This window comes from Cetorhinus maximus, chromosome 7 (genome assembly GCF_964194155.1).
Source record: "Cetorhinus maximus chromosome 7, sCetMax3.hap1.1, whole genome shotgun sequence".
NCBI lineage: Eukaryota > Metazoa > Chordata > Chondrichthyes > Lamniformes > Cetorhinidae > Cetorhinus > Cetorhinus maximus.
Genome location: NC_135885.1, coordinates 41,120,029 through 41,145,162, shown reverse-complemented (window position 1 = coordinate 41,145,162; position 25,134 = coordinate 41,120,029). Strand labels below are relative to the sequence as shown.

Sequence of the window (25,134 nt, the reverse complement as noted above, 5' to 3'; positions counted from 1 at the left end):
TAGTCTGAGGGCAACCTGCAAGAGATGCAGCTAGGTGCATACTCAGAACTCTAACACATTTCCTATTCACGGTGTTGAGATTGTGGAAGGGGAGCCTCAAGGTCTCGTGGCCAAGAGCCATCTGCTGCCCTCAGTGCCACACCTAGTTGCACCTCCTTGCCATGGGAGCTAAGACCATGTGTTTCCTAAAGTGATGGACACAGAATGTGTCCAAGGTGGCCGTTTGGAGGGGAGGGGGTGTTGGTGGGAGCAGTCGTACTATCTTTTTTGACTGATCAACAGTAGGAAAGGAGGCACTGGAGGCCTGATATGGGCCACTGTGGTTGGGGAGCTGCGTGCACGTGCAGAGTCCATGTGTGATTAGCCGCAATGAATGGTCTTCTCTGTTTTTCAGGGGGAAAATGCTCACAATGCCTGTGAGCGTTCGCGGACTGGAGGCGGCCAGGCCCAGCTGATGATTTTGAGCTGATTCGAGCAGGAGGCCCTGGAGCTTGAGAGGCGCCATGCACCCAGGTCCACAGGTGTCGGTGAGGCTGGGGTGGAACGGCCAGGTATTTGAGGTCCAAAGTGAAATCCGCTCTGTCTTCCCACCGTCCAAAGCACTGATGATTGTTGGAATCGTTATTGTAGCAACATTGCTCATTCACAGACTGATAGAGTCAGACGTGTGGGTCATAGACAAAGGTCCCTCAGCCCTTTGAAGATGCTCGTGTCAACCACCTTCCAAAATCGCCTTATCCCATTTCCGACCACTATCCCCATGGCCTTGTATGCAATGGCATCGCAACTGCATATCCAAATACTTATTACATGTTAGGAGGGTTTCTGCATCCACCACCCTTTCAGGCAGTGTGCTCCACATTACTGTGTGCAAAAGTTCCTCATCACCTCACCTGTCAACCTCATGCCCCCTACCTTAAATAAATGACAGCAGGTTACTCATCCCTCCGCCAAGGGGAAAAGTTCCTTTCTGTCGACCCTATCTATGCCCCTCATAATGTTATAAAGCTCAATAATGTCACCTCTCAATCTCCTCTGCTCCAGGGGAAATAACCCCAGTCTATGCTATGTGTCCTCATAACTCCAACTCTTCAGCCCAGCCAGCATCCTGGTCAGCGACCTCTGCACTCTCTCCACTCCAATCACATCCCTCCCGTGAAGCGCTGATCACAACTGCACTCAGAACTATAGCTGTGGCCTCGACAGCGTTTTCTGCACTTGGAACATGACCTTCCTGTTCCTACATTCTATTCCTCAGCTAATAAAGACAAGTATGGCATTTACCTTCTTAAACGCCTTATGTACCGGTCCCGCTACCTTAAGGGGCCTGTCGACATGCCCAGCAATGTCCTTCTGATCCTCCTTACTTTCCACGGTCCTGCCATTCCTCGTGTATTCCCGTACCTTGTTTGTCCTGCCCAAGTGCATCACCTCACACTTATCCACATAACATTCCATTTGGCATTCCTTAGGCCATCTGACCAGCCCGTCTGTATCCGCCTGTAATGTTTGGGCCTCCTCCTGACCATATGCCACCCCACCAATATTCGCCTCCTTAGGTTCTGGAAGGTTGAGTGCATAATGAGCCTGGGGGAAAGGGATGAAGTGTGTCACTGTGTGCACGCCAACTGATCCACTGTCCTTGTTGTTATTATCAGCATCAGAGGCTGGCGACCAGGCTCCATTACAGATGCCCCCTTTCACACCTGAAGGACCATGAACTGTCACCTGCGTCACACCATTTCTGCGAGGCAGGCACCAGCGCAGATACTAGCACATCAGTGGGAATTGCAACATCGGCTAGTGTCCCAGGGCAGAGCGGAGCGGGCACTTCACAATCGCTGGAGGAGATGGCAGAGACAGAGAGTGCTGATGGCGCCAGCAGCCGGAGGATTGCGGGGGACCAGGCACATGCTGAATCGGGACATGATGATGTGCCTCTGGAGTCGTCCGCGAAGCAGTAGCTGCAGGAAATGCGGCCGGGTGTGCGGGAGCATCTGGGAGTGTTGCATGAGATGATGCTTCGCTTGCTGTCCGTGGTGGAGGAGTCCACAGGGAGCATGAGTGATGCCATGAGCCTCATGTCAGAGCATCATGCTTCCTCCATGGAGAGAGTGGCGGCTCTCCTGGAGAGGGGCTTCCAGGAGAACAAGCAGCTTCTCCTGGGAATACGCTCGCAAGCCCTCGCAGCGCCAGTGGCCACAGCTGGTCATTGGCAATGTGGGAGATGGTCTCCCAAGTTTCCCAGCTCAGTGCCCATCCATCTGTGGTGAGCAGGGAGGTCCGAAGCAACCTCACGTCGGCGCAACAGCTGCCTGTCATCTCTGTGGGCTCCTCTCAGGGCGCTTTGGATGAGGGTGGCAGCTTCTCCGCCCCTCTGCCAGTGACTGTTGCATCTGTTGAGGCTGTGACAACTGGGGAGATGCCAGTTGTGGAACTGGCCACTCCCTCCCAGGTGGGGTCAACACAGGCTCCACAGGCCAGAGGACAACCGCCAAGGTCATTGAGGCCACTAGGACAGCAGAGTCAGCAGGCTCAGAGTTGATGAGCTATAGTCCGAGCTGCGGACACTGTGACACATCAGGGAGGGGGAGAGTTACCTGGACACTGTGTTTCAGGAGGCAGTCACACTCCTTAGATTAATTACATCAAATTTGGACTTTGGTCAGGGACAGGAGGTTGTAACTATGAGTGAGGCAGGTATGGGGATCCAAAATTTAGCTCTGGAGGAGCCTTAGCCAGTGCCCTTGTCCAATAGGTAGGAGGTTCTGCTCAAGGTGTGGACAAGGGCACAGGCTGCAGGGAGGATGAACAAATTGACCACAGCACCATGGTACAGGGCATCATTCAAGTGGGGGGTGAAAAGAGAAATGTAGTAGTAATAGGGGATAACATAGTTAGGGGAATAGATACTATTCTCTGCAGCAAAGGCAGAGAGTCCTGAAAGCTGTGTTGCCTACCTGGTTAAGGACATTTCTTCTGGGCTGGAGAGGAACTTGAAGTGGGAGAGCAAGGATCCAGTTATCGTGGTCCACGAAGGTACCAATGACATAGGTAGGGCTAGAAAAGAGGTTCTGCTGAAAGACTACGAGCAGCTCGGGGTTAAATTAAAAAGCAGAACAACAATCTCTGGATTACTACCTGAGCCACGTGCAAATTGACATTGGGTAAATAAGATTAGGGAGGTAAATGCGTAGTTCAACGATTAGTGTGGGAGAAATGGGTTCCAATTCATGGGGCATTGGCACCGTACTGAGAAAGGAGAGAGCTGTTCCGTTGAGACAGGCTTCATTTGAACCATGATGGGACCAGTGTCCTGGCGAATTGTATAACCAGGGTTGTAGATAGGACTTTAAACTAATTAGTGGGGGGACGGTTCAATTAAAGGGAAGTCTAAAAAATCAAAAAGGGAAAAAAGAGCAGAGGTGCACAGCAATGAAGAGGTGAACGATAATCAAAGTATGACAGGAAGGGCAGAAAATATAAGCAGAAGAGTGCAGCAGAAATCAGAACCATAAAGAGCAATAATGGTAAAAAGTCAAAGCTTAAGGCTCTTTATCTGAATGCACGCAGCATTTGTAACAAGATAGATGAGTTGATGGCACAAATAGAAATAAATGAATATGACGTGATAGCTTTTATAGAGACGTGGTTGCAGGGTGACCAAGGCTGGGAACTCAAATTTCAAGGGTATTTCACGTTCCGGAAAAACAGGCAAAAAGGAAAAGGAGGTGGGGTAGCTTTGTTAATAAAGGAAGGTATTAATGCGGTGGTGAGTAATGATATAGGTGCAATAGATTGTGATTTGGAATCAGTTTAGGTGGAAATAAGGAATAGCAAGGGGAAGAAGTCATGGGTGGGAGTTGTCTATAGTCACCCGAAGAGTTGCCTCACTGTAGGATAAAGTGTAAATCAGGAAATAATGGAGGCGTGTAAGAAGGACGCTACAATTGTCATGGGTGATTTTAATCTGCATATTGACTGGACAAAACAGATTGGCAGGGGTAACATGGAAGACGAATTTGTAGAATGCATCAGGGATTGTTTCTTAGAGCAATATGTTGCAGAACCTACACGGGAACAGGCTATTTTAGATCTAGTAATGTGTAATGAGGTGGGATTAATAAGAGATATCGTAGTTAAGGATCCTCTAGGGGGTAGTGATCACAACATGGTAGAATTTCAAATTCAGTTTGAGGGCGAGCAACTCGGGTCTCAAACCAGTGTCCTCATCTTAAATAAGGGCAATTACAGAGGTACAAAGAAAGAGATGTCTAAAGTGGGCTGGAAAATAGACTAAGGGGAAGGTCAGTGGATGAGCAGTGGCAGACATTTAAGCAGATATTTCATAAAGCTCAACAAAAATTTATCCTGGTCAAAAAGGACTCAATGAGAAGGATGAACCACCTGTGGTTAACAAAGATGGTCAAGGAGAGTAACCAATCAAAAACTAAGGCATATAAAGCAGTGAAAACTAGTGGTAGGCCAGAGGATTGGGAATTTTTTAGGAACCAGCACCGGATGACTGAAAAGCTAATAAAGAGGGAGAAAATTGATTACGAAAGTAACTTGGCAAGAAATGTAAAAACAAACAGCAAGAGTTTCTACGAGTTTATAAGAAGAAAGAGAGTGGCTAAAGTGAGTGTGGGACCCTTAGAGGATGCAACTGGAGAATTGATAATGGGGAACTGGAAATGGCAGATAATTTAAACCAATATTTTGCATCGGTCTTCACAGCGGAGGGCACTATAAACATCCCAAAGATATCAAATAAGCAAGGAGCTAATGGGAGGAAAGATCTTGTAACAGTCTCTATCATGAGGGACAAAGCATTTGACAAACTAATGGGACTAAAGGCAGACAAATCACTAGGATCTGATGGCCTGCATCCAAGGGTTTTAAAGGAAATGCCTGTAGAGATAGTGGAGGCATTAGTCGAAATATTCCAGAACTCACTGGATTCCGGGAGGGTCCCAGCAGATTGGAAAACCACTAATGTGACACCCCTGTTCAAGAAGGGATGGAGACAAATAGTAGGAAACTATAGGCAAGTCAGCCTAAATCTGTCATTGGGAAAATGCTGGAGCCCATTATTAAGGAAGAAATAGCAGGACATTTAGAAAAGCTTAACGCAATCAAACAGAGTCAACATGGTTTTCTGAAAGGGAAATCATTTTTGACAAATTTGCGAGAGTTCTTTGAGGATATAATAAATAGAGTTGATAAAGGGGAACCGGTAGATGTAGTGTATTTGGATTTCAAGAAGGCATTCGATAAGGTGCTTCACAAAAGGTTGTTGCACAAGATAGGAGCTCATGTTATTGGGGGTAATGTATTAACATGGATTGAGGATTGGTTTACACACAGAAGCCAGAGAGTTGGGATTAGTGGGTCTTTTTCAGGTTGGAAAGGTGTAACTAGTGGAGTGCCACAAGGATCAGTCCTAGGGCTTCAATTATTTAGTATCTACATTAATGACTTGGAGGAGGGGGCAGAGTGTAATGTATCCAAATTTGCTGACAATAGAAAAATAGGTAGGAGGGCATGTTGTGATGAGGACATAAGGAATCTGCAGGGGGATATACATAGGTTGAGTGAATGGGCAAAAACTTGGCAGATGGAGTTTAATGTAGGAAAGTGTGAGGTCATGCACTTTGGTAGGAAGGATCAAAATTATTATTATTTAAATGTAGAGAGGCTCCGAAAAAGTGCATCACAGAGGAATCTGGGTGTTCTTGTGCATGAAACACAAAAAGATAGCATGCAGGTGCAGCTAGTAATTAAGAAGGCAAATGGAATTTTGGCCTATATTGCTAGGGGGTTGGAGTTTAAAAATAGGGAAGTCTTGTTACAACTGTACAGGGTGTTGGTGAGGCTGCACCTGGAATACTGTGTACAGTTTTGGCCCCCGTATTTAAGAGAGGATATACTGGCATTGGAGGCAGTTCAAACGAGATTCACAAGGCTGATTCCTGAGATGAAGGGGTTGACTTATCAAGAACAGCTAAACAGGTTAGGCTTTTATTCATTGGAGTTTAGAAGAATGAGGGGTGATCTTATTGAACGTACAAGATTCTGAGGGGACTTGACAGGGTAGATGTTGAGAAGGTGTTTCCACTAGTGGAATCTCGAATTAGGGGATAGGTACAGAATAAGGAGACACTCATTTAAAACTGAGTTGCAAAGGAATTTCTTCTCTCAGGGGGTAGTGAATGTCTGGTATTCTCTACCGCAGACAGTTGTGGAGGCTAGATCACTGAAAGTATTTAAAGAGGAGGTAGATAGATTTTTGAAATATTGGGGAGTTGAGGGCTATGAGGAGCTGGCACGAAAGAGGAGTTGAGGCCTGGGGTAGATCAGCCATGATCTTATTGAATGGCGGGCCAGGCTCAAGGGGCCAAATGGTCTATTCCTGCTCCTATTTCTTATGTTCTTATGTCCAAAATGAGGTTGGCTACCACATTTACCTGCAAAACAGAAGTTATTATACTACAAAGGCTATCCATTGATATGAAACACTGACTAATTTTTAACTTTCTTTCTTATTATGGATTGCCTAGCATAAACATATTACCTTATGATGATAGTTTTCCTTCATTTCTCATTCTCCAGTTACGTACTGTGCTTTGTTTCTTAGCAAAAATTAGTTTAGAAAAAAAAATCAATTGGCAGAACAACCTGTTAGGATATCCTCTATTTCATGTTTAGTTTCTCTTAATAGCCAAAACACGAAAGTAAAAATATTTAACTTGCTTTACTAATGGTGTGCAATGTGTACAAGGCCATTTTTTTTTCTTACACTAGGGACAATGTACAGGATTATGTACTGAAATGCATGCTTTCACCAATTTCAATAAAGAACATCAGGCTTTTTGACCATACTCTCACTACTTTTTTTGTTGCTGTGAATCATTTATTGTTCTGAACCATTTAATATCATTTTTCCAACCTCTCTTTCAATTTTCTTTTGAAAATATCATTACATCGATCTCTCCTCACCATATCTGACTACTTTATGCTTTTCAGTTCTGTCTCTGCACATATAATTTTTTTAAAAGCCCATTTATGTCAATCTATAGTAGTTACAGCTGTTAAAAACTCAACAAGCTGGATCTATTTCTGTTTTGCAAATAAAGTAAGGAAAAATGCTTTAGGAAACAGGAAAATGCAGGAAGGATTTCACGTGAAAGACTTGCTAGTATATTATTCTAAATTTTGCAACCTAATTAAGTAAGAATGAATGACAAAGACACCAGGTAATTAATGGGATACTCATAAATAGCAAAGGTTTACTCAGGAATTAAGCTGCTACAGCAAGTTTACTTGGCTATTATTATTTGACATGATGTTTATATAGCACAAATTTAGTCATACTTGTACAAAACATTTCACCACAAGAATTTCCCACTTAGTCACTTTCCTGAAAATTCAGTGCAGACAAACACAGAACGCCAAACTGCATGTTTGATTCTGCTCCGGTCCATTTCAATTTCTGAACCATGTCTTTTTTTCCTGGTCCCGGTTTCCTATTATAATTACTGCTTTTAACAAATATGTTGTATATTGTGTTGATTTACCCAAAAGACAGTGAATGCCTTGATTTGCTATCCATCCACATTGGACGATCCAATTCTTCTGATGTTAAAACCATTCCACTATCAGACTGATAATCCTGAAAAAGAAATCAACAATAAACTCATACAGGATTACTTTTTTGAAATATGATTAAATCATTTTGAATACAGCCTCAGTTTTAAATGATGGAGTTGTAAGTGGTATTTATTGTGTTCTTATCCTTTAGACCAATGCCCCTGTGTTACATCATCACTGAACAAAAGTACAGTAAGGCAAAGTATAAGTAAACCAATATTCATGTGCATACTATTTCCATTGGTTAGGGAATTTAGGACAAGGAAAATGAGAGCTAGAGCTTTAAAGGGTGATATTAGGAAGCATTTCTACATACAAAGGATGGCTGAAGTTTGGAACATCTCTTCTGCAAACACCAATTGATGCTAGATCAATTTTAAATCTGAGATTGATAGACTTTTGTTATCCAAGGGTGTTAAGAAATATAGGGAAAAGATAGCAAAGATGTGGAGTTAGGTTTCAGATCAGCCATGAGCTCTTTGAATGGTAGAACAGGCTAGGGGGGCTAAATGACTCATTCCTATTCCTATGTTCCCATATGTGAAGGCACACAGTAAAATATGTAGGCTATCTGTGTGTACTTTGAGCTTGTATATAGCACACGGAATGAATTACCTATTTATTTAAAGCAGTCAACTTGATTTACAAAATCACAAGATACAGATGAAGGAGGCCATTCCGCCCACCTGGAATGGCCCTACACTCTCCCCTCTGCTCATCTAATTGTTTCTGGGGGTTTTGCCTCTGTCAGAAGTCCAGTGTTGATTGCTTTGTGTGAAGAAGAACTTCCTGATATCAATCCTAAAATTACCGTTTGTAGTTTGAACCTCTGTCCCTTTGCCCTGCTTCCAGTTTAATTTATAACTGTCATACCTTTCATTACCTTATATATCTCTATTAAATCACCTCTCAGGTGCTTGCATTCTAAAGTGAAAAACCCAAATCTCTCCATTCTTTAGACTGAAACTAGGGGCTGGATTTTCCCAGCTCTGATCAGGGAGGTAAGGAGGTGGGACTGAGAAGGAAATGGCCGCCAAGCCCTGTGCCCAGAAGAAAAAGACAGTTCAGACCAGTGTTCTTATTTCCCAGTTTTTACTGGTGTTCCATTTTAAAGTATACAAGACCAGTTCGGACCAGTACTCTTATTTCCCAGTTTTCACTGGTGTTTCATTTTAAAGTATACAAGACCAGTTCGGACCAGTATTCTGATTTTCCAGTTTTTACTTTTTATTCCTTCTGGGTGGCCGGAAGTCCCGCCTCTGTTTCTGCCCTATCCCATTTTCCCAAGGGTGGGTAGGGACCGGGCCTCAGTACATGGCTGCTTTTATTATGGGCCTAATTTACATAGTTGTGGGCTGCTTCTGGTAAGTTTTTCAATTTTCACTGAGGTGGCCTGAGTTCAACAGCTGTCTGGTGTCAGACCAGCAGCATGGAGGCAAGTTATGTCATGGAGCTGGGAAGAATTTTAAAAGATAATTAAAAATGTTTTTTGAAGTTTAAATGGCTTACCCCTTTGTAGTTAAAGCTCCATTATAGGTCGAGGGAAGAGCCACAGAATCACAGGAGTCAGGCAGGGCTGTCCTCTCTCGCCTGTCCTTTTCGTGTGTTGCATAGAACCCTTTGCCGAGTCCATCAGGAAGGATCCGGGCATAAGAGGAGTGACGATCCCAGGCAGTGGAGGCACTCAGGTAAAAGCCTCCCTGTACATGGACGACGTCGCCGTCTTCTGCTCGGATCTGCTGTCGGTGCGCAGACTGATGCACATCTGCGACCAGTTCGAACTGGCCTCGGGAGCCAAGGTAAATCGTGGGAAGAGCGAGGCCATGTTCTTTGGGAACTGGGCTGACCGATCCTTTGTCCCCTTCACTGTCAGGGCTGACGGCCTGAAGGTGCTGGGGATATGGTTCGGAGGGACCGGGGCATGCGTTAGAAACTGGAAGGAGCGAGTGGCTATGGTGAAGAGGAAACTGGGCATGTGGGAGCGACGCTCCCTCTCCATTGCGGGAAAGAACCTGGTCATCAGGTGTGAGGTACTCTCGCTGTTGCTGTACGTGGCGCAGGTCTGGCCCATTCCAGACTCCTGCGCGATGGCGATCACTCGAGCCATCTTCCGCTTTATCTGGAGGTCGAAAATGGATCGTGTCCGCAGGGACGCGATGTACAAGCCTCTAGATAAAGGGGGAAAAAACGTGCCCAACATCGCCCTCATACTGATGGCCACCTTTGTGTGTGGCTGCATCAAGCGGTGCGTAGACCCTCAGTACGCAAACACCAAGTGTCACTACGTGCTGAGGTTCTACCTGTCCCCGGTGTTGCGAAGGATGGGTCTGGCCACGCTGCCGCGGAACGCTCCAAGTAGTTGGACCGTGCCGTACCACCTGTCCCTGGTGGAAAAATTTATGCAGAAAAACACCTTTGACCACAAGTCCATCAGGCAGTGGTCAGCACGTAACGTCCTAGAGGCCCTGAGGGAAAAGGAGAGGGTGGACCCTGTGGGATGGTTCCCCGAGCAGACTGTCAAAGTCATTTGGCAGAATGCCTCATCGCCAGAACTTTCCAACAAGCACCAAGACGTAGCTTGGCTGGTGGTGAGAAAGGCCCTCCCCGTCAGATCCTTCCTACACGCCAGGAGGCTCACCCCCTCTGCACGTTGCCCTCGAGGTGGCTGTGGTGGGGAAGAGACCGTTGTTCACCTCCTTGTGGATTGTGCCTTTGCAAAGAAAGTCTGGAGAGAGATGCAGTGGTTGCTGTCGAGGTTCATCCCGAGCAGTTCTGTGACACAGGACTCTGTGCTCTACGGGCTGTTCCCAGGGACACACACCGAGACAAACATCAACTGCAGCTGGAGGATCATCAACTCGGTGAAAGAGGCGCTTTGGTCTGCCCGAAACTTGTTGGTCTTCCAGCACAAAGAGTTGTCCCCGACCGATTGTTGCGGACTGGCACAATCCAAAGTCCAGGACTACGTGCTGAGGGACGCACTAAAGCTTGGGGCAGCTGCCGCAAAGGCGCAATGGGGAAGGGTCGCTGTCTAAGACCTTTCTACCACAGCGCACTGAGAGACTGGGAACTGTTTAGAGCCCCTCGGGCTGTACAGATCAAAATGAAAGGCTGTAAATGACTGTAATATTGTTTGTACTGATGCACCTGGTGATACATTTTGTAAAAGTTTAACCTGGATTGTACCCTTGTAATGTTGTTTTTGAAATGGTTTTGAATGTGATTGAAGATAATTTATGAATAAAGTATATTTTTACAAAAAAAAAAGTTACCGACCAGAAGGAGGCCATTCAGCCTAAGCTTTCTGCACTGGCTCTCTGAATAAGCAATTCACCTAGTGCCATTCCCCCACCTTCTCCCCGTAACCCTGCACATTCTTTCTTTTCAGATATCAGTCTAATTCCCTTTTGAATGCTCCTATTGAACCTACCTTCCTTCACACCCTCAGACACCACTCTCGGAATGAAAACATTTTCCTCGTGTTGCTTTTGTTTCTTTTGCCAATTACTTTAAATCTGTGTCCTCTGGTTCTCGATCCTTTCATGAGTGGGAACAGTTTCTCCCTATCTACTCTCCAGGCCCCTCATGATTTTGAATACCTCTAACAAATCTCCTCTCAGCCTTCTCCTCTTCAAGATAAACAGTCCCAACCTCTTCAATCTATCTTCATAACTGAAGTTCCCCATCCCTGGAACCATTCTCATGAACTTTTTCTGCACCTTCTCTAGTGCCTTCACATCCTTCGTAAAGTGTGGTTCCCACAACCGGATGCGATATTCCAGCAGAGGCTGAACTAGTGCCTTATACAAGTTCAACATAACATCCTTGGTCTGGTGCTATTATTAAAGCATAAGCTACTGTGTGCTTTATTAACTGCTTTCTCAACCTGTCCTGCCACTTTTAATGACTTATGTGCATGTACACCCAGGTCCTTCATCTCCTGCACCCCTTTAGAATTGTACCCTTTACTTTATATTGTCTCTCCATGTTCTTCCTACCAAAATGAATCACTTCACATTCTCCATATTGAACTTCACCTGCCACTTGCTTGCCCATTCCACAAATTTGCCTATGTCCTTTTGAAGTTCTATATTGCCCTCCTCACAGTTCATAATGTTTCCAAGTTTCATATAACCTGCAAATTTTGAAATTATGCCCTGTACACCAAGGTCTAGGTGCCTATCAGGAAGAGCAAGGGTCCCAACACTGACCCCTGGGGAACTCTATTACAAACCTTCCTCCAGCCTGCAAAACATTCATTCATAGAATCACAGAATTGCTACGACGCAGAAGGAAACCATTAAGCACTACTCTTTCTTTCATGTCATGCAGGCAATGTTGTATCCATGTTGCTACTGTCACTTTTATTCCATGAGTTGTAACTTTGCTTTCAAGTTTGTCATGTGGCACTCTATCAAACGCCTTTTGGAAGTCCATGTACACCACATCAACAGCATCGCCCTCATCAACCCTCTCAAAAATCTCCAGCAAGTTATCTAAATAAATTTTTCCCATAACAAATCCATGCTGGCTTTCCTTACTTAACCCGCATTTATCCATGTGACTATAAATTTCAATTAAGAACTAAGAACTTTAATACTTCAGAAGTATTACATGGACATCGGAGCAGTGGACCCAGCTGTTTGGAATCCACCTGAGCACCAGGAAGACTGCAGATGGAAACTGGTGCTGCACCCTCAGAAATTGAGGCCAATGGATTTGAGCAGCACCAGCCTGCAAAGTGTCGGACATCAGGAGGCCAAAGGGGGGGAATGAGGGGCACAAGGAGAAGGAGACACTGCCCTGACCACAGGATCTACGGGCAGAGGTGAAAACATGTAGAGATGACTGAGAGCCAGCGGCGAAGGAGACTACAACTCTCTCGGAAGATGGTCACAGACATCTGTGCCCTCGCAGCTGTGGATTTATGCAGCATCTCACAGGAGGCAGTACACTGGTGCATCATCCAGGTAACAGATGCCCTCTTTACCATTGCTGGATAACACATCAGAATCACAACTGATGGAGCATCGCGAGCTTAGAGAGAACTGGGTTCAGTACCTGGGGCAGTCAGGTAGTGCCCTGCAATACTCTCAGGCACAGGCAGATGGCATGAGGAGAGAAAGGGGCCCCTGCTGCATGATGAGGTACCTTCTCCTGCCACCCACCTGGAATAGATCTACCTCTACCTCAATGCTTCCCTCTTCCTGGCACCATCTCAGGTCCCTTTTTTTCATTCCTTCATGGGATGTGGGCATTGCTGGTAAGGCCCGCATTTGTTGCCCATCCCTAATTACTCTTGAGAAGGTGGTGGTGAGCTGCCTTCTTGAACCTCTGCAGTCCATGTGGTATAGGAACACCCACAGGTATTAGGGAGAGAGCTCCAGGATTTTAATACAGAGACAGTGAAGGAATCAATATACAGTCCCAAGTCATGATGGTGAGTGGCTTGGGGGGGAACTTGCAGGTGGTGGTGTTCCCACGCATCTGCTGCACTTGTCCTTCTAGGTTGTAGAGGTTGTGGGTTTGGAAGGTGTTGTTGAAGGAACATTGTTGAGTTTCTGCAGTGCATCTTGTAGATAGTAGACACTGCTGCCACTGTGCATCAGTGGTGGAGGAAGTGAATGTTTAGTTAGATCGGTGGGGTGCCAATCATGAGGTTGCTTTGTCTTGGGTGGTGTCCAGCTTCTTGTGTGTTGTTGGAGCTACACTCATCCAGGCAAGTGGGGAGTATTGTATCAGACTCCTGACTTGAGCCTTGTAGATTGTTGGACAGGCTTTGGGGAGTCAGGAGGTGAGTTACTCACCACAGGATTCCTAGCCTCTGACCTGCTATTGCAGCCACAGTATTTATATAGCTGGTCCAGTTCAGTTTTTGGTCAATGGAACTCCAGATGTTGATAATTGGGAATTCAGCAACTGAGGCAGCCCGCAACTGTAATGCCATTGAACATCAAGGGGAGATGGTTAGATTCTTTCTTATTGGAGATGGTCAATGCCTGGCACTTGTGTGGCATGAATGCCACTTGCCACTTATCAGCCCAAGCCTGAATGTTCTCCAAGTCTTGCTGCAAAAGGAGACAGGCTGCCTCAGTCTCTGAGGAGTTGCGCAATCATCAGCAAACATCCCCACTTCTGACCTTATGATAGAGGGAAGGTCATTGATGAAGCAGCTGAAGATGGTTTGGCCTAGGACACTACCCTGAGGAACTCCTATAGCAATATCCTTGGACTGAGATGATTGACCTCCAATAACCAAAACCACCTTCCTTTGTGCTGCTGGACTCCAAACAGTGGAAAGCTTTGTCTCTGATTCCCATTGGCTTCAGTTTTGCCAGGGGTCCTTGATGCCACACTCGGTCAAATGCTGCCTTGATGTCAAGGGCAGTCACTTTCACCTCACCTCTGGACTTCAGCTCTTTTGTTCATATTTGGACCACGGCTGAGTAGCCTTGGCAGAACCCAAGCTATCAGTGAGCAGGTTGCTGCTGTGTAAGCGCTGCTTGATACACTGTCGATGACCAATTCTATCACTTTGCTGATGATCAAGAGGAGGTTGCTGAAGTGGTAGTTTGCTGCATTGGATTTGTGCTGCTTTTTGTGTACAGGACATACCTGGGCAATTTTCCACATTGTCGGGTAGATGCCAGTGTTGTAGCTGTACTGGGACAGCTTGTTGGAGTGACAGGCTTTGGCACAATCTTTCTCCCTTAGGACAAGCAGCAGCTTTAGGGATGGCTGCTATGGGTGTCTGAAACCTGTCTCCGTTACTTCCCCCACTAGCTTCTAATGGACAGGAAATCCATCTCAATTAATGACTCACCCCCAAGAAAATCTGAAACTCAGTAAAGTTCCCACCGGAAACAGATTTCTGACACAAAAAGATACACTACTCCTGTTTCCCTCTCTCATGGGAAAATCCCACCCTAGGGATCAGTCTCGTGGTGCTTCTCTATATTTAGTGAATGCGTGTCTCCCTTGTTTCTCGATGACCAAGGCAGGACGTAATACCAAAGAGCAGTCTGACTAGAACCGTGTACAGTGTGATCACAGCTTCCTCAGACATGTGACATTTCATGATTGTTTGATTTCTTTTTACAGAAAGAGCTTAGGCCAAAGTTAATTTCAAGTGTTGGATGTTAAAAACAAAATGGATTTCCATAATAGGGAGGCCACAGGCTGCCAGAATTTGTTGAATGTATATTTAAGGCAGACATAGGTAGTATTACCCAGAACAATTGGAATCAATTATCTCATGGACGGTGGTGGCAATATTTAAATCTTAAGAAAATTATTAGGTTGGTGGATGTAGGTAGCTCAGTTGATATTACATATCTTGATTTTCAAAAGTCTTTGACAAAGTGCCACATAATATTATACATAATAAAAGATTGAATCCTGTGAGATTAGTGATAAGATTTTGATATAGATAAGGAATTGGTTGTTATTAATGGTAAGAGTTCTGTGTGAGGACCGGTCGCTAGTCCAGGGATTGATAAGAAGTCTGTTTCTCAATACCATCTTTATGAGTGAACAAAAACAAATATACCTGGAAAAACTCAGCAGGTCTGGTAGCATCTGTGGAGAGGAGCACAGTTAACGTTTCGAGTCCGCATGACTCTTCAACAGAACTAAGGAAAAATACAAAAGGGGTGAAATATAAACTGGTTTAAGGGGAGGGTGGGACAAGAAGAGCTGGATAGAGGGCCAGTGATAGGTGGAGATAACCAAAAGATGTCACAGACAAAAGGACAAAGAGGTGTTGAAGGTGGTGATATTATCTAAAGGAATGTGCTAATTAAGGGTAGAACGCAGGACAATCAAGGTACAGATAGCCCTAGTGGGGGTGGGGTGGGGTGAAGGAATCGAGAAAGGCTAAAAGGTAGAGATAAAACAATTGATGGAAATACATTTAAAAATAATGGAAATAGGTGGGAAAAGAAAAATCCATATAAATTATTGGGAAAAACAAAAAATGAAGGGGAAAATCGGAAAGGGGGTGGGGATGGAGGAGAGAGTTCATGATCTAAAATTGTTGAACTCAATATTCAGTCCGGAAGGCTGTAAAGTGCCTAGGCGGAAGATGAGGTGCTGTTCCTCCAGTTTGCGTTGAGCTTCACTGGAACAATGCAGCAAGCCAAGGACGGACATGTGGGCATGAGAGCAGGGTGGAATGTTGAAATGGCAAGCGACAGGGAGGTCTGGGTCATGCTTGCAGACAGACTGAAGGTGTTCTGCAAAGCGGTCATCCAGTCTGCGTTTGGTCTCTCCAATGTAGAAGAAACCGCATTGGGAGCAACAAATGCAGTAGACTAAGTTGAGGGAAGTGCAAGTGAAATGCTGCTTCACTTGAAATGAGTGTTTGGGCCCTTGGGCGGTGAGGAGAGGGGAAGTAAAGGGGCAGGTGTTGCATCTTCTGCGGTTGCATGGGAAGGTGCCGTGGGAGGGGGTTGAGGTGTAGGGGGTGATGGAGGAGTGGACCAGGGTGTCACGGAGGGAACGATCCCTATGGAATGCCACCAGGGAGAGTGAAGGGAAGATGTGTTTGGTGGTGGCATCATGCTGGAGATGGCAGAAATGGCGGAGGATGATCCTTTGAATGTGGAGGCTGGTGGGGTGATAAGTGAGGACAAGGGGGCCCCTATCATGGTTCTGGGAGGGAGAAGGTGGTGTGAGGGCGGATGCTCGGGAGATGGGCCGGACACGCTTGAGAGCCCTGTCAACGACCGTGGGTGGAAAATCTCGGTTAAGGAAGAAGGAGGACATGTCAGAGGAATTGTTTTTGAAAGTGGCATCATCAGAACAGATGTGACGGAGGCAAAGGAACTGAGAGACTGGGATGGAGTCCTTACAGGAAGCGGGGTGTGAGGAGCTGTAGTCGAGGTAGCTGTGGGAGTCGGTAGGCTTGTAATGGATATTGGTGGACAGTCTATCACCAGAAATTGAGACAGAGAGGCCAAGGAAGGGAAAGGAAGTGTCAGAGATGGACCATGTGAAAATGATGGAGGGGTGGAAATTGGAAGGAAAATTAATAAATTTTTCCAGGTCCCGACGAGAGCATGAAGCAGCACCGAAGTAATCATCGATGTACCGGAGAAAGAGTTGTGGGAGGGGGCCGGAGTAGGACTGGAACAAGGAATGTTCCACATACCCCATAAAGAGACAGGCATAGCTGGGGCCCATGTGGGTACCCATAGCCACACCTTTTATTTGGAGGAAGTGAGAGGAGTTTAAGGAGAAATTGTTCAGTGTGAGAACAAGTTCAGCCAGACGGAGGAGAGTAGTGGTGGATGGGGATTGTTCGGGACTCTGTTCGAGGAAGAAGCGGAGAGCCACCAGACCATTCCGGTGGGGGATGGAGGTGTAGAGAGATTGGACATCCATGTGAAGAGGAGGCGGTTGGGGCCAGGGAACTGGAAATTGTTGATATGATGTAGGGTGTCAGAGGAATCATGGATGTAGGTGGGAAGGGACTGGACAAAGGGAGAGAGAATGGAGTCAAGATAGCAAGAAATGAGTTCCGTGGGGCAGGAACAGGCTGACATGATCGGTCTGCCGGGACAGTCCTGTTTGTGGATTTTGGGTAGGAGGTAGAAGCGGGCTATCTGAGGTTGGGAGACTATCAGGTTAGAAGCTGTGGAAGGAAGATCTCCAGAGGAGATGAGGTCAGTAACAGTCCTGAAAACAATGGCTTGATGTTCAGTGGTGGGGTCATGGTCCAGGGAGAGGTAGGAGGAAGTATCTGCGAGTTGACGCTCAGTCTCTGCGAAGTAGAGGTCAGTGCGCCAGACAACAACAGCACCATCCTTGTCAGCGGGTTTGATGACAATGTCAGGGTTGGTCCTGAGGGAACGGATTGCAGCAAGTTCAGAGAGAGACAGGTCAGAATGGGTGAGAGGAGCAGAGAAATTGAGACGACTAATGTCACACCGGATTATTTCACCCCTTTTCTACTTTTCCTTATTTCACCCCTTTTCTATTTTTCCTTAGTTCTGTTGAAGAGTCATGCGGACTTGAAACGTTAACTGTATTCCTCTCCACAGATGCTGCCAGACCTGCTGAGTTTTTCCAGGTATTTTTGTTTTTGTTTTGGATTTCCAGCATCTGCAGTTTTTTGCTTCCATCTTTATGAGTGATCTGGCTGAATATGCCCAGTGCCCTAGGTAACTGTGCAGATGAGAAAAATAAATTAAAAGCAGATCTAAATGCAGTGGCAGATTGGGTCTGTCATATGTCATTTAATACCATGTCTAATTACCATGGCATTTAAAACCATGTTATGCAATTGGGTAGGGCCAATTCCAAGCATGTTTATACTGTGCAGGACTACTTGCTCAATGTTTTATAGGTGCATGAACAGTGCTGCAAGCAAATGGAGTGTCAGGATGTATTGCAAGGATAAACTAAAAAATACTTTAATAAAAACAAAAAGTGCTGGAAAAGCTCAGCAGGTCGAATTGAAGTAGCGTCAAACAGTAAAATTATTTAAAGCTGTTTTGATAGAAATAGGTGAAACTGGTTACAACTATTGTTCTATATGTTTATCTTACAATGAACTAAAGCAGTTCAACAATTTGTATCAACTTTTACTTTAATTACAACATTAGAGGAAGCAGAAGTAATATGTGTAAGAGCCAATTCTGGCCTCTTGAGCATACCTGATTTTAATGGTTCCACTATTGACAGCCATTCCATCAGCTGCCAAAGCCATGAGCTCAAGAATTTCCTCCCTAAACCTCTCTATCTGACTAACTCTCTTTTCTCCTTTAAGATTCTTCTTAAAATCAACTCTTGGCCAAACATTTGTTCACCTGCCCTGATATCTCCTTTTGTAGGCTGATGTCAAATTTTGTTTGATAATACTTCTGTGGAGCACCTTTGGATGTTTTACTACATTAAAGGTGCTATATAAATAAAGATTGTTGTTGTTGAGTATCCAGTCCAGATTGCAAGAGGATGCGATATACATTGCTGGGGTTATGCTATCACCACAAGTAGGTATAGAGTTGTGTGGGGCAACTCCTATAAAAATAAGATGCACAGGCCACCTAAGGAAACAAGTGATATTATTGAACCCAAGTAGGTATAGCAAACTTAAATTGTGTAACACTTGTATTTTACTGAAGACAACGAGAACCCCATCATGACTCTGGGAGAGAGGGGAAGGGGTCAGAGCAGAAGGGTGAGAAATAGATCAGTGCAGGGGTGCTGGTGGGGAATCCTCAGTTGAGGAAAAAGGAAGCCATATCAGAAGTGCCAATATGGAAGGTTGCATTGTCTGAACAGATGCGACAGAGATGGAGAAACTGGGAGAATGGAATAGAGCCCTTATAGGAAGAGGGATGTGAAAAAACCTATTACATTTCTATCTTTCCTCAATCTGATGAAGGGTCATCATCAACACAAAACGTTAACCCTGTTTTTCTTGCCAGACACTGCTTGACCAGCTGAGTATTTCCAGCATTTTCAGTCTCTTTCAAAATCATCTTTCAATATGAAGGTATTGTATTTGTAGCAATCCTGTAATAGTACCCAAATAACTCTGTACATTGGAAAGGATTCACAAGGTATTTACCAGAGAATTACAAATCATCCCATCAAGGAAACTGAATTTAATATTAACTGGCACAGTTATGATAGATAATTTTTAAAAATTGCATCTGGATATTAGCCTTCTTACATTTTCTCTTCTATTTGAATCTTCAAATAGTATTATCCAGGCTGAACAGCGTGAATGAAAGGGTGGGGAGGGGCGGATGAACAACAAAATTAAAAGTTGCCTAAAGATATGCTGCTGTTTTCCCCCCATTCCCCTTCCTCCCTTTTCTATTCTACTGCGCAGGTCCTTTGATTAACATTTCTGTCATTAACCTGCCATCCTGGGATGTTATGTCTGGTTCAGTTCCTTCCCACTGTCATTTTAAATCATTCATTTTTTTTGTACCTTATGATAATTTTGACTGCAGAATCCATTTGCTCCAGTTTCAACTGAAGTGGATTAAATTTTGAGAGAAAAACTGTGCACCTTATTGCTAAGAATTAATTGTTTTTAATACTTGTTGTAATAATGCTTGTCATGAATAAGTATGGAAATCAAATCTACCCTAATACGATTACTCAAACTTGACTCAAACAGTGAACAAAGTAAAGCTTTATTTATTTCAGAAGAACTTTTGGTGTTTATGCTAGATTTAGCTTCAAACAGTCCCATCTTTTTCTGTTTGCTTAAAACTAACTTTCAAAGCATGAGAATAATCCATAAAAGTGCAACAATTTTAGATATTGCATTGGTTCTCACTTCCTGAGATATTTATAATCGTACCTTGCTCTGTATTTCATTATTATCATAAAGCTTAAGGTGTTCAAAAATTCAAAAGGGCAGAGGCAAAGATTCAGAGGGAAACCAAAAGTATTTTGTGAAGTTTGCCATAACATGGTTGATAACATCTATCCATTGTAATGTCGGGAAGGATGCTTGCAAAGCTGTATTGTAACTCTAAGTTTTGAAACAGAGCCAAAGCTATCAAATAGCACTCAACAATCTAGATTCATAAGAAAACTTACATCTGTTAAAGTTGTAAGCTCAAGTGGTAACTCTTCAAACGTCTTTAAATTCTGTGGCTGTTTCTTCATACATGTGTTAATATATCTGCAGGGACACCAATATGTTACACATTGAAATGAGGCTGCGTGTCAAAATTTAAGTAAAGGCAAAAGCATCTCCTAATTCATAACTTTGTTTACAATAATAGAAACATGAAAATATGAGCAAGATCTTGTTATTAGATTCTGTTTAACAATCTTTAATGACTTTAATATCCTGTGTGGAATATTTAATAATATCAGTTTAGGTATGTAAGAAGAATGTCTAAAATTACATATGGCACAAACTTGTGTGGATGCTGGACATTTCTGAGATTGACTGAAAAGAGACCTACACTGTGCAAACAAAATGAAAATTGGCATTTAACATTGAAATGTAGTAGGGACTGTATTAAAATAGCAAATATTATAAAGTAAACTGATAAAGGGGAAAAGGTGTGGGTTCAATAAATTCTACTGCATTGTTTGGCACTAATTGTCAAATCAACTCGAAGGTTACAAGTAAATCCATACACCTAACTATATAATAGCATGCTTAAAAGAACGGCAGGACCATGGTGTCAATTTTAACTGCATCCATCCTCCTCCCACTCAAACTCTTTTGAGTTATCAACAGTCACAGATTGCAACTCTTTTGAGTACAATCACAGTTCTTGGTTTTTCTGGGAGTGGGACATGAACCCACAACCCTCTGATTCAAAGGCGAGGGTGCTATGAACTGAGCCACAGCTGACACCTCCTCCTCCCACTCAAACTCTTTCGAGTTATCGACAGTCACAGATTGCAACTCTTTTGAGTACAATCACAGTTCTTGGTTTCCGGGAGTGGGACATGAACCCACAACCCTCTGATTCAAAGGTGAGGGTGCTATGAACTGAGCCACAGCTGACACCTCCTCCTCCCACTCAACAGGAACAGTGAATGGGAAGGGTTAAAATTGGCCTAGTTGACTTATTGGCCCTGATTCAGTATGATTTCCACCTGGCAACATTTTTTTCTCCATTGACTTTGAAGTCAGTCGAGGCTCCTGCGGTGAACAGGTGAGGGCCTAATATAAGTTTAAATCAGGGCCCTGTGACATCATTGGCACTAAATGTGATTTTTACAACTCAGATGGAGGCCCACCCACAGTCAAAAGTGCCAAAAGAATGCTGGGAGGAAGCAGCAGAGTGGCCAGAAGAAGCTGATGTAAGCAATATTTTATGTTCTTCGGTAAGACTCCACAGCCCTGCCCTTCCTCTTTCTCTCACTCCCCACACCAGCATCTGTTTGGTGCAGCCTTCACATCAATCTTGCTGGTTTCAGGTGGGAAACAGATTTTGAATATTAAAATAAGGCTGGTCAGTTAAAAACAGCTGGCCTTGCCTCCTCCAGAACTTTCAGGTGTGCTGCCCGCTTCAGGCCTCCCATACACTGCTGCTGCCATCTAATTAAAAGTTCCCCCTCACTTGTAGTACTGAGTCATTTGGGATGCTCTACTTATGAAAGATATGAGGACAAGCCGGCAAGCCAGCCAATGAAAATGAATTAGCTCTAAAATCAGAGAGTCATGAAGGGAGGCTGACATAACACTGAAGGGAGGTGCAGATTAAGTTTTATAAATCATGTAGCAAATCATGGGATGTTGGAGAGGTTTGTTGTACTAAACCAGAAAATCTGGATGACATGATTATAAGTAGCCAAAATCAAAACTTAAAGATACATTTAGAAACAGTTGTATACTCAATCACATTACATCTAAGGGACACAACTAGCAAACTAAATATGATAAAGTTCAAGCATTAAAAATAATAGATTCCAGGTTCAACATGGATTGCAGAAATGCAGGTTTAGTTTTTTTGTTCTCTCCCTAACTATCTCCTGCACTCAATCAGCCTTTGTCAGATGGAGAGACACCTAGCTGGCATCCCTGCCAACGTTGCTATGAGAACCAGGAATGGACATCACAATTTTCCCTCGTTCTCTTCAGCCCAGCATCTTATCTGAAGTCAGAAATGGAGCAAAGGGTATGATTCACAGCGGGCTCTCCCTATCTGAAGCATCCACTCACCACTTTTTTTAAGGAAAGAAATGACTGCTGATTTGAGCTCGATCTCTCTGCTTTAATTGATAAAATACTTGTTATTTCGTGCATTAATGTGCTTAGTTCTTTGCAGTTAGCATTGTACGACAGCTGCTGCAAACAATTGTTGGCAGCACAAAAAGATGGCAATTTTTAAATCTTATTTCTGTCTCTAGTAAAATAATTGTGGGGGGATGGAGTTGAAATGGATCTCAATTTGTCTGATTTTAAGACATTTTCAGGATGAAATTAGTCTTGGTGGTAGCACAATAGATGGGACAGCAAACTTGCAGCCCTATCTATACCCATAATATATATATAATTTAATTTTCCAATTACTTCAATCCTATTTAAGAATTCATGTGGGAGATTTTGCAATTGATGTGGAAAATTATGATAAATGTCATAGAACTGAACTCATACCAGTATGCTTGTTTGCAGAACGTTCTTAGTAAATTATCTCTGTACTTACAACAATAGTGGTTTCACTGTTGATTTGTTTTGGTAAAGGGGACCTTGAGTGGAATTTAGCTCCAGCGATGCTACTGTGCGGAAAGCCTGATACTATTTAAGTGCACTCAGGCACTTAACTGGCCAGCATGGGCCTCCCACACGATTAAAGTCCCCAGAGGGGGGAAATCCCACCCCCAGAGCTGCCAGCCAATCAGAGGCTGGCAGCTCTCCACTGCCGGCAGTGCCACTGGGAGCAGTGACTGCTGCCAGTAATGCTCCAAGGCCTACCCAGAGGATCGACACTGGATCCCTGGAGACAGGCGAGTGTGGGCAGGATGGAGGTCATGGGGATGGGATCAGTGGCGAGGGTGGGGAAGGGGTCGGATACAAGGACAGAGGTGACTTTCAGTGGCACCCCAACTTTCCATTGATTGGTCCTTCTATTGGGCACCGAGTTCCTGTCAACGACAGACCCCTCCCTATGAAGCTCTTTGTTGGGTTGCCTTCAGGAGCCACAGGAGACCTGTGCGAGTCCTGCTGAATCCCTGAGTCACCACTGGTGGGCTGTGGGATAATTGGTTTTAAGTGGTTCACTTATGACCTAACTGGCATCTTGGCACCAGTGGGCAGGATTTCCACATCTGGCCCTTCCCGCCCCCGACTAAACTAGGGACAGTTTGCCCAAAGCCGGGAACCAGACGCAGGACCTCCTGCCCGATTCTCCCAGCCCCCCGCACCTTCATGTCTTCTCCAGTGGGCTCCCCTAAATTCAGCCCCTTTTCAGTGAATATTTACACTTTTCAGATAAAGAGTAATATATCTTACCCAAAGCTTCCTGTGTGTTCAGAATTAAATTTTGAATTCTCCATTTCTTCTCCCAAGCAGGAATCTGGTGACTTTGGGACTAAAAAATGGAAACTATTCGTTCCCAGCATGGTACTCAGTGGGATGTAATCCTTTCCATCCTGCAAATGAGAACATTTCCTTTGTTTTAAATGTAAAATAAAGTGCTGATATTTAAAAGTAGTGAAAAGTTTTGCTCCATGCAGCTAATAATGACATACGGTAAACTTAGCCAGGAGCAGAATAAGGTAGCTTTGGGCTGTCTAAAAATGCAGGAAGATCTTTTCCACTCCTTATATGAAGCAAGCTCATAAATGTGTTTGCATCCACCATTGTTATTTCTTTGTAAATAACAGGAGAAATATTCTCCCAATGTTGTGTAATCCCAGCCTCAGAATTAATACACTCTATTGGACCGATGTGACATTTCCATTACTCCTATCAGCCATTATCTGAGTGAGAATGGCAAATGTGTGGTTCATTAATAATAATTTTGTGCTGTGAATTTATAACCACTTGGAACTAGATTGGGATTAGAACAAGAACAAAGAAAAGTACAGCACAGGAACAGGCCCTTCGGCCCTCCAAGCCTGCGCCGATCATATTGCCTGTCAAACTAAAACATTTTGCACTTCCTGGGTCTGTATCCCTCTATTCCCATCCTATTCATGTATTTGTCAAGCTGCCTCTTAAACACCACTATCGTACCTGCTTCCACCACCTCCTCTGGCAGCGAGTTCCAGACACTCACTACCCTCGGCGTAAAAAACTTGCCCCGCACATCTCCTCTAAAGTTTTCTCCTCTCACCTTAAATCTATGTCCCCTAGTAATTGACTCTTCCACCCTGGGAAAAAGCTTCTGACTATCTACTCTGTCCATGCCACTCATAATTTTGTAAACTTCTATCAAGTCGCCCCTCAATCTCCGTTACTCTAGTGAGAACAATCCGAGTTTCTCCAACCTCTCCTCATAGCTAATAACCTCCAGACTGGGCAGCATCCTGGTAAACCTCCTCTGCACCCTCTCCAACGCCTCCATATCCTTCTGGTAATGTGGCGACCAGAATTGCACGCAATATTCCAAGTGTGGCCTAACCATGGTTCTATACAGCTGCAGCATGACTTCCCAGCTTTTATACTCAATACCCCTGCCGATGAAGGCAAGCATGCCATATGCCTTCCTGACTACCTTATCCACCTGCGTTGCCACTTTCAGTGACCTGTGGACCTGTACACCCAGATCCCTCTGCCCGTCGATGCACTTAAGGGTTCTGCCATTTACTGTATAATTCCTACCTGTATTAGACCTTCTAAAATGCATTACCTCGCATTTGTCCGGATTAAACTCTATCTGCCATTTCTCTGCCTAAGTCTCCAACTGATCTATATCCCGTTATATCATTTGACAATCCTCTTCACTATCTGCAACTCTTCCAACCTTAGTGTTGTCTGCAAACTTACTAATTAGCCCAGTTACGTTTTCCTCCAAATCATTTACATATACTACAAACTGCAAAGGTCCC

At 44.3% G+C, this 25,134-nt stretch overlaps 1 protein-coding gene across 2 annotated transcripts in view; it reads right to left on the bottom strand.

Moving 5' to 3' along the window:
* flt1 (fms related receptor tyrosine kinase 1) overlaps positions 1 to 25,134 on the bottom strand; it is a 248,293-nt gene that overhangs the window by 14,722 nt on the left and 208,437 nt on the right. For both annotated transcript variants that reach the window (XM_078545377.1, XM_078545376.1), the window contains exons 27-29: positions 23,594 to 23,733; positions 20,215 to 20,299; positions 7,578 to 7,672 (exon numbers count right to left, since the gene is read on the bottom strand). In XM_078545377.1, the coding sequence (XP_078401503.1) occupies positions 7,578 to 7,672; positions 20,215 to 20,299; positions 23,594 to 23,733 (320 nt within the window). The remainder of the gene's footprint in view (positions 1 to 7,577; positions 7,673 to 20,214; positions 20,300 to 23,593; positions 23,734 to 25,134) is intronic.